We start from the raw sequence: 10,071 nt of genomic DNA, 5'->3' as shown, positions 1-10,071 counted from the left end.
AAAAGTACAATATTTCCTTTGAAATGGAGTTTAAAATGAAGATATTCATATAAAATACAAGTAATTAAGTACAGTCCATCAGTACATTAGCTACTTTCCCTCACTGGTTTTTGAATCACTACCCATTGTTAAATGTCTTGTTTTTTAATATTTAAGGGAAGTAACATACATTCTGTTTTTCTGCATCCATGGTGACAGATAACTTGGTTTGACAATAGTGGGCAGAGGCAACAAAACCAGACTGAACGCTTGTATACAGTATGGCATGCTCAGGGGTGTCAACTGCTGATTCATTTCACACACACACACACACACACACACACACACACACACACACACACACACACACACACACACACACACACACACACACACACACACACACACACACACACACACACAGAAAGAGAGAGAGAGAGAAGAGAGAGAGATCATGTTCATGAGTTAACTAGCAACCACAGTCCACCCTCCCAGTGTCATTTATCACCCTCCTGCCTCTCTCTCCACTCACCACACACACACCAGTTTCACCCAGTATGGCCAAGCTGCTGCCTCTTCACCCTGGACTGGGGCAAACAGTCCTCGGCCCACGGCCCCACACGGCTCCGAGCCCTACCACACACTCCTCCACAGGAAGACAGACAGGTGAGGGATCCAGGCAGACATGGATTCACACACACAGGGGTAAGTGGCTTTTCAACCTTCAGTGTCCTCTGCTATATTCTGTCCAAAAGCTCCCATTTAATCTACTTTGATTCAATGTTGTCAGACAATAAGACATGAAAACTTAAAAGAGTGGTGAATACTTTTTATAGACACTGTAAGTGTCATACCAAAGGTATTAACACAGATTATATTATATAATAAATGACACTGATCAACCCTTCAATCCGCACTTGTTTTGCGGATTTGTATGTTTTTCTTGATTATGAAAAGAAATTTCACTCACAAACTATCACTATGTATTTCCCTGAATATTTCATCCTTATCCGACCCCCTCAGTCCACCCAGCAACCTGCCATCCATGGCGGTGGCTCACACTGGACAAGGCGGAGCCTCTGAATCATGGCAGCCTGGCAAAAATCAAGTCAGCCTTCGCGGCAGTGGACCCTGATGGGACAGGGCTGGTGAGCAAAGAGGAGTTCAGAAGAGTCCTGGAGAGGCTGCCGTGCATCAGTCAGAAGCAGCTCCACACCCTGGTCCACGAGGTGAGAGGAACATTCATTAGCCCACTCTGTCCACATGGAGGTCAGACAGCAGGGGCTCCAAAAAGCACTTCAGCTAGATTCAAGGCTCAATAATTCATTGCTATATCAACTTAACTCTCGGTTGGAATTTAGTTTGGTGTGCTCAACAGCAGCAAACATTTAACTCAACACCAGTACACCCCTCAACCTCTCAAACAGGGCCAACTCAGCAAAGAAATGACTGTAACATATCCAGTTTTAGCTGTTGGCTCCTATACACTTGGTTAAGATGTGAACCGGGCCTCAAAAAAAAAAAGAAAAGAAAAAAAAAACAGGCTGTATTAGATTTTTTTTCCTGTCCAAGTTATATCTGTGTTGTTACGTGCAGCATCATCCAGAAGATGGCAGTAGAAGATTTTTTTTTAATCTCTTCCAGGGAGCTGACATTGACAAATGACGCTCTGTGGCCGTGGAGACTGGTCAGAGGAGAAGTGATTCTGGCAGCTGTTAATGCAGACGTTATTTGTTTGCACCTCTGTTGCGGAGCTTCCATCAGCTTTTCCTCTGAATCAGCCCACAGACTTATTCTTTTCTGTTTCATTTCATGCATTCATCTGCAGCATGCAGATCTCTACCAAAAAAATGAAGGCATAAAAAATAAATAAATAAATGTTGGCCATGAAGGCAGCAGCAGGAATATTTTGGGCATCCATGAGGCCTAATGAGAGTGCTGAGGCCTTGTATCAGGATGCCTCTCCTCTCTGGCATCGATCAATGGAGCGTGCACGTGTGTGTGGTTCATTTGGGGTCCGTGCACGGCAGCATAATTCCCCCTCTGCCTGCACGATGCCTCTGTCACTCTGCGACGCCACTGCAATCGTCTCCACTGTTCCTCTTTGTTCCGTCTCAGCGCTCACGTCTGACAGTTTGACTGCCTGTCTTTCTCGCACAGATTTCCTCCCATAATATCAGCACTTTGTGTCACCCCCCCAATACACAACCCCCCTTCCCTCCATCCCTTGCCCACCCCTCCCACTCACCATCTTATTCATTACACATTGTGGATGAGTGTGTGTGTGTGTGTGTGCTTTCTGGAGAGTTGTAGAAAGTTTACTTTAAAGGACTATCAGTGGAGCAGCAGCTGTTGTTCTGGTGACATTCTGACGTGGAAGTTGCTTTGTGCTTGAGGGAGCGACATGCCACAAGCAGCCCGACAACCCCACCCTCTCTTCTTCTTCTTCTTCTGTTATTTATTTATCTGCCTAGTCTCATCCATGCCACATTTTGAGACTGGGATAATTTTTTATTAACTATTGATCAGTTATTACATGTGCCCTGGATGCTGGAATAATAAAAGAGGCCTCGCTTGAATAATTTCAGCTTAATGGGGACAATGGACAAAGAGACAATCACAGCTGACAAATGTGATGATACAGAAAAAGCCAGTGACAGACAGTCAGACTCATGCAGAGAAGAAGACGGAGAAAATCCACTGCATCATGAGAGCTCAAGCTCTGTCTCCTCCCTTGCCAAGTGTCTTTTTTCCCGTGTTTATTCAGTGTGATTAGAATTGATTTTGATTCCCCTTAAATGTAGCAGCATCCAGACTACCTCTCTGGAGACGCACTCTACAATTTAAAGCCTAATTTGAACTCACGTTTAGCTGTGAGACTGTGGACACACTCTGTGTTATCTGGTTTCCGTTTGAAGTCTGTTTGTTGTATTGACCAATCATGTTTGAGCGGGCTTTGGTTGCCCACCCACTGTCCATCATCTAATGACGATTTGCCTTTTAGTTGCTTTTTTTATTTTTTAAATTTCATTTGCTGTATGTGTAAATAGGCAACTGGTTGCAATCAGTTTTCCTATATCAAGTTTATAAGGTCATATTATGCTAATATTGTGTCTACAGCTTGTTCTGTTTTCCCCAAGAGGCCAAAAATCTATTAATGGAGCATAAAAATGTATATGGTGAATGTGGAGTTCCAATTTCACCACTGAAATGGTGAAATGTAGATTGTTGTTGTCCAAATTTAGGGAGAGAGCAAGCGAGAAGGCTGAAAAAGACCCACCTCCAGCTACTCATGATTTGTCTGTTCTGTGCCATATTCAACATTACTGCATGAAAAATGAAACTGCAGGAAATTAATGACGACGTGTTCATTGCACTCATCTGTGCAGCTGATCTGCTGTTAACAAGGCATATAACTTATCTAGTCGCAGAGTAGCCAACACACTGTACTGCAACACATCGGACAAACTGACACAATGTTTTTATACAAAGAAAGGAATAATGTAGTATATTACATGTGCTGATTTTTGGCATCTCTGTCAGCATAAAATGCCTCATCTGTAAATGATGGTAGAAATGAGAGTGGGGTAGGTTAAATCTTTCTGCCAATAGGCAGAATGATGTGAATACCCCATCAAGGTATAAATCTTTAATAACTTGAAATCTCATTTGGCTGGGGTAAAGAGGTGGTTTGACATAACAGAGAGAAGACTTCTTTCAGAGCAAACTGTTTCCTAAACTGAGACCATGTTCTGATTGTGTGAGCTCTAACTGGATTGTTGTATGAATCACCATTTGCCAGTGATTATGGGGAAGTGGGAGGTGAACAGGAAGACCAGGTGATCTTATCTTCAACTGTTCAGGTGCATGCTCAAGTGAGCTGTTTGGACATGCATGACTTCCAGATGTAACCCTCCCAGTGTAATAGTAATCATAAATCCCCTCAGTAGGAATCATGGACTCAGAAACACATATTTGAATTTAGCAGCACAACAAAAATGCAGCATTTGCTTCACTGTGTGATTCGGCGCTCCCAACGTCTTGATAATTTTTGTCGTGTGCAAAGCTGTCATGAAAGAAAAGGTGGCTCCTTTGAAGAATCTAAGATAATTTCTCTTTTAGATAAAAATATTTGGCTCTGTTTACGCTTTTTTTAGTTTACCACATAATTCCAAAAAACACATTATTTCAGAAGAATAATTTCAGAATACTAATACATGGAGATTTCTTCTCATCTGCAGGATTTGTCCTGAATAATACTTTGTTGCTCCCCTCTGCAGAGAGAACCACCATGAAAACAATTTTAAATTAAAGCTAAACTGCTATTTACAGTATGTCACGCCCATGACCCTGCCCTCCATACCATCAGCCACTGACCTCCATCCCACCTTCAGCCTCAAACTGAACTGCAGGTGTAACAACACTGTCACAGGTATATAGAGCATAGAGAGCCCCCCGATCCCCTGAGGTGGGGGCTGCGTGTTACTGCTGATAGCGGTGATAATTGGACGGTGTGGTGTCTATAATAAGACTCAACGCTAGGAGCTCCGCTGGGGACTGCTGCACTGGATTACACCATGGAAGGATGTAGGGCAGGGCAACAGGGACTGTACTTTGATTATGAGCCACCAAAATAGGTATACGTGTGTGTGTGTGTGTGTGTGTGTGTGTGTGTGTGTGTGTGTGTGTGTGTGTGTGTGTGTGTGTGTGTTTGTCTTCTTGATTGAATGTATTTGTGTATTTGTGTGTGTGTTTCTGTGGAAACTAGCTCTCTGATTTTGTGTTCTTAGGGTTGTGTCACTCCTTACCAGCTTTCCTTTATGTGTGTGTGTGTGTGTGTGTGTGTGTGTGTGTGTGTGTGTGTGTGTATGTGTGTGTGTGTGTGTGTGTGTGTGTGTGTGTCCATTCTTGTGAAAAGCAGCACAAGGTCAGAACAAAAGCATGCGGCTGCATCCCCCAGGTGGTCCCTGTTCTAGAGAACAACACCTAGTGTACTCCCCAAACAACCTCATCCTGAAAATGACTGCTCCACCCGCCTGACGCCAGATAAGGCGCGCTTCCTGTCTCCACAGAGATGCCATTACATGTGCCATTAGCACGGGCGCTGCTGCTGGAATGTTTGAAAAGTTTGGAGTGGGCTTGAGCGCAGAAATGAATGCTTCCCCCCGCACCATCATCTTCATCCTCCTCTTTGCTTTCCATCATCATCACTCTCACAGTCGTGTTTGTTTGCTTACACATCTTTGTGTTTGTGGCTGCTGCAGGTGTGTGAGAGGAGCGGGGAAACCGTGGACTACATGCAGTTCCTGAGGAGCTTCAGACAAGCTCCCGCGGCCCACAGAGCCTGCAGCAGCGGCGGCAGCAGTGTGAGGTACGCACACTTCTCTCCTCCAGCGCCACAGCAGACCTTTTCTAAACAAAGCAGTACCACGCTGCGTTTGCATCGTTAGGCGTTTGGTGGCAGCAGCTGAACGTGCTTTAACTCAGTGTGTTTCTCTCAGGCGTGGTCCACAGAACACCTCCATGTCCCTGTTTGACATACAGAAGCATCTCAAAGATAAGGTGTGTACCCTCTGCTGCCCCTGATCACCTGAATGTTTGACATGTTCACTGCAACCTGGGATTTATGCTTCACTGCTGGTCAGGTACAGCGAGTGTGTTGACGTTAAAGCTGCAGAATTAAATGCCCAGCATCAAAGTTTGGCAACATCATTATTTATGTTGAAGTGGAGTCTGTGCAGGTTTTTTCTACTAGTGGTGCAATGCAGAAATATTTAAGACGAGACGGTTCCCGCTGTACAAGTAAACACATGGTGCATGATGTGATGCACGTTCCTGACAACAGCTTCCTGCTGTTCCACTCGAATAGTGGATCAGTTGGTGGTACTAAAGGACCAAGAAATGTCACAATGTGCAAGAAAACAGCAGATAAGGGAAGTGGAATGCTAGCTAGAAAACACGGATGTGAACAATGCAACAAAAAATGGTTACAGCCCCTGTTGTTATTTAACCCCAGTCAGACAGGAGTCAATGGTACAAATATGTCTCTTGCATCTACTGTATGAACTTGTCGTGTTAGGGAGCACACTAGCTGTTGGCAAACTATCTAGCTCACTGGCGTTAGCATTTTCCCAGCTGTCTGAGAGTTAGCAGTCAGCACTGTAGTTTGCCAGCTACTGTAGTTCTCCAACCAGCACTGCAAGATGTCCCTACAACACTAATCCTATAGCACCACAGGTTGTATTCCATGAGGACACATGGATGAACTTTGCCGTGCCACTCTCTGGTGTGACCAGGCACCTAAATTGAGTCCCAACTGCATCAAATTAATCTTTGCATGCTCAGATTTTAAACAGGCAAATCCATTTTGTTTCATCATGTTAAGACAACGAGCATGAACAGTTGGAGCTACCTGAACGACGGTGCCGGTGAGGTCTTGCTTTAATGTCCATTAATGCTGCAGTGTCACCGTTCTCCAGGCAGCGCTTTGAAAAACAAATGAATGAAATCTTCAACATGACTCACACAGCTTCCTCAGTGTGCGTGTGTGTGTGTGCGTGTGAGGGGGTGATTCGTGTGGCGGCAGCATGTGTTTGTGCCAACTCTGGCAGAATTCATGCTCTACGTAGGAAGCATGACGGAATCGACTCTGGATTTGTGCTGCTTGTGTTCCACATATTAAACCGGGCTGTTGATGTTGTTTTGAAATGCGGAAAATTGACCAAATCCTCTCTGTGGATACATGAATGCCTGAGGGCTATCAGGGCTGCCTGTATCTTTACCATAGACGTGTGTGTGTGTATGTGTGAAAACTGTATGTTTTCAGGAAAAACATCTCACAGCCCACATCCTTCATTCCACACAATACACATTTATTTTAAGTCAATCCATGTCCTCCTCCTTCTACATCATGCCATTCTTTCTGTGCATGTTTTTATTTTTTTCCTATTTGTCTTACCAGCCGTCTGGACGTGTCCAAAGTTATTGACTTCTAAAAACAATTATATGATCCCAGCCAGGGCTAGAAAATAAGACAGGGCTGTGTCAGAGTAACCCACACTGAGAAGCAAATCAACCTTGTCAAGGTATTTCATTTCCTGAGCAAAACTCATGGGAACAATAGTCAAAGCTCATCTATATTTTCCAGATATCGATGGAAAAGGCTTAATTGTATAGTGCCTTTCACCTGCAAGACAATTCAAAATGCTTTCTATAAGACACAAACAGGCATTAAGACAAGATATGAAAGAATAATGCGGATACAGTGCTGTAACAAATTGAATTTGATAAAAGGCAACAGAACACAGGAAGGTTTTAAGCCCTGATGTAAAAGATCTGAGAGTTTTCTGAGAGCTTGTTCCAGATATGTGGAGTGGGAATAAAAAAACACCAGCACCCATACAAATAACGCATCATCATTAATTTAGAAGCTTTTTTTTTTCCTTCATTAAACTCTGTTGTAACAAAGTTCTCTAAGCTCTGAACTCATCGCACAGATGCAATATTTTGAGCTCTTCATTTAGTTATTGAGTGTCTGATGAAACCAGAGCAGAAGATGGAGCCACATTATCCTCCTAACTAAACCCAGAATCCCGTTTTCCCTTGTCCTCTGATTAACTGATCGATCCCTCATCTAAACAATTTATCCGGAAAAATGGCCCAACTCTTTTCCAGCTTCTCAAATGTGAGAATTTGCTCCTGTTTTGGACGGTTGATTGGAAGAACCAAGCAATTTGAGGACATTTTTGACGATCAAAACAATTCCAGTGTAGATGAACTGAAACCAGTAAATTCCAGTGCTGTGTACATCAAATTCCTTGTATGTGTACACATACTTGCCCAACAAAGCAGACTGTGAAATCCTGATGTAACGCCCCAAGTGTAAAACGTTTGTCTGGGGAGGTTTTCTAGTTTGCTAAAGGCTAGCAGCGTGGTCAGTCCAGTGGACAGGAAAGGGCTGAGAGTCGACCCCTACAGATGAAGGCTCATTACTGTGGCCCGTATGGCTGGAGGTGTCAGGCAGTGCCTTCAAGAGGTCACACAAACTACCACAGCAGGGCAAGAAGGCAGCTGTTAATGGTCACCTCCTGTTTGTTCTCCTCTTGCTGAGAATGTCTTTCTTCCATCAGTATATTTTCATGCACAGCCAACTCTCAAATGGACCTCCATCATGGCACCAACTATGGTTGCTAGGAGACTTGTGAGGCAACCGTAAAGCCTCTTACTTCCATCCAAACAAATAGCAGCCATTTCTGACTTCATCCCCGTAAACGCTCTGCATTTGACTCCTTTTTCCGCCGAAGACAATGGGTTCTGTTGTCATGGTAACAGGATGAAGATGTCGGCCTACCCAGGTAGCGACCCCTCTGTAGGACAAATGCAGGTTTTGTTTTCGAGAAAGTTACGATGAATAAATGAGATTTTCTGAGGCCTGTTTACTGAACAAACAACAAAGCCGCTGGGGAATCCCTCTCTGCAGTGCACACAGTTTTTGGTGACTTTGATCTCTGTCAAAATTGTTTGTCAATTACTGTAACAAGGGTGAGTGTGTAGGAATTTGTGCGTGAGTATGCTTGTGTGTGCGTGGTCACTGTCTGATGACTCGTCTTGGAGGACCAGCTGGGCCTGATAATGAGTGATGCACACACACATATGATGAAGTACCAGTCACAGCTGTTTACCCTGTGTGCTCGCCTTACCTATCAATATTCAATTAAGATCACCGCAACCGCTGCAACACACACACACACACACACACACACACACACACACACACACACACACACACACACACACACACACACACACACACACACACACACTGAGGTAGCCATCCAAGGGTGGAATGAAGGATGTTTCTCAACTGTTTATTAACTCCATCTGTGTCCTGATCTCCTCCTCTTTGGGTTTGTTAATTTCTTGCGTTCTTCCCTTGGTGCAGAGTTAAATGTGACAACATACAGCACAATGTGCATACACTGATCATCAACAGCTTAAAACAAGACCCTCACTCAATGGGATCCCTGAACACTGGTAGTAGTCTGCTCATCTCTGGCCCATCTCATGAGGCTTTTGTGCGTATTCTCAATATTACAGCATCACATTTCACAAAGTAATGTAGCTTCCGCATTCCAACGATTGTGCACGAGTTAAAAGGAGAGTCTCCTTTCAACCCAGCTGTGCACTGCTGAATAGTTTAGACAGCAGAAAGCCACGTGATAAAAACAGTAAGATGAAGAAGAGCTACAGTATGTGATCATTTTTGTTGCATTCTCTACATTATTTACCTGACATAAGTAGTGTTTTTCAATTCATAAGAAACTAACACTTGCTCAGCTGGATGAGTTTTGATACATGAAAAAAGAGAAATGACGCTGACTATGTACACCAGCATCCACAGCTCTCTGCCACCTTTCTGTCATCTCTCCACTGTCTGTGATAAAGACATAAAAATGCTCTAAATATGCAAATTAAAGCTTGGAAAAACTTTTTTAAACTAAAACATTCAACTTCATCAAATTTCTGTCCGTCCTGTGATGGATGAGTGTGTTACTCCTGTCTGTTTAATCCGGTTTTGGGAAGCTGGAACTAATCTTTGTCTGTCCGTCTGTCTGTCATTTAGTGAAATACAGTACAGCTGTCGATTGACTGGTCACATTTTCTCCCTGTCGTTTTTTTACATGCTATTAAAAACTTTTCAACTTTTCAAAAATAACTGGCTGTTTGCGGACAGGGTGTGTTGGTTAACTCATTCTGCATCTGCCGAGCTGTCAAACCCCAGGGACTGTCAGACTACAATCTACACAGGTTTTGAAAACACACAGATAAAACTGACTGCTTTGATACAGCATCCAATCCTCTATTTATCTTAACTGGGCAGCGATCACTTTTCCCCATGGGCACTCACCATTATCCATGGGGGCCCAAGCACCTGAGCATGTAATCAAAAGAGACTGTCCTAGAAAAAAATGGCTGCATCAGTCATTTCCAACCTGCTCTCATTCCCTGAGCGTCGTTTGGTGGTACAGACGTCTGTATGTGATGCTCCGATCTTTCAACTAACTCCAATGCAAACTCATCCGCAGCAATATT

General features: G+C 43.7%; 1 protein-coding gene across 1 annotated transcript in view; it reads left to right on the top strand.

Moving 5' to 3' along the window:
* The first annotated feature begins 536 nt into the window (after positions 1-536).
* The window catches only part of LOC139350931 (EF-hand calcium-binding domain-containing protein 6-like), a 40,748-nt gene continuing 31,213 nt past the window's right edge, over positions 537-10,071 (top strand). The window contains 4 exon segments of the mRNA XM_070992608.1: positions 537-684; positions 1,003-1,208; positions 5,244-5,345; positions 5,467-5,541. Coding sequence (XP_070848709.1) covers positions 537-684; positions 1,003-1,208; positions 5,244-5,345; positions 5,467-5,541 — 531 coding nt within the window.

The sequence above is a fragment of the Chaetodon trifascialis genome, chromosome 22 (genome assembly GCF_039877785.1).
Source record: "Chaetodon trifascialis isolate fChaTrf1 chromosome 22, fChaTrf1.hap1, whole genome shotgun sequence".
Classification (NCBI taxonomy): Eukaryota; Metazoa; Chordata; class Actinopteri; order Chaetodontiformes; family Chaetodontidae; genus Chaetodon; species Chaetodon trifascialis.
The sequence above is the reverse complement of the archived record's forward strand: the minus strand, read 5'-3'. Positions and strand labels throughout refer to the sequence as shown.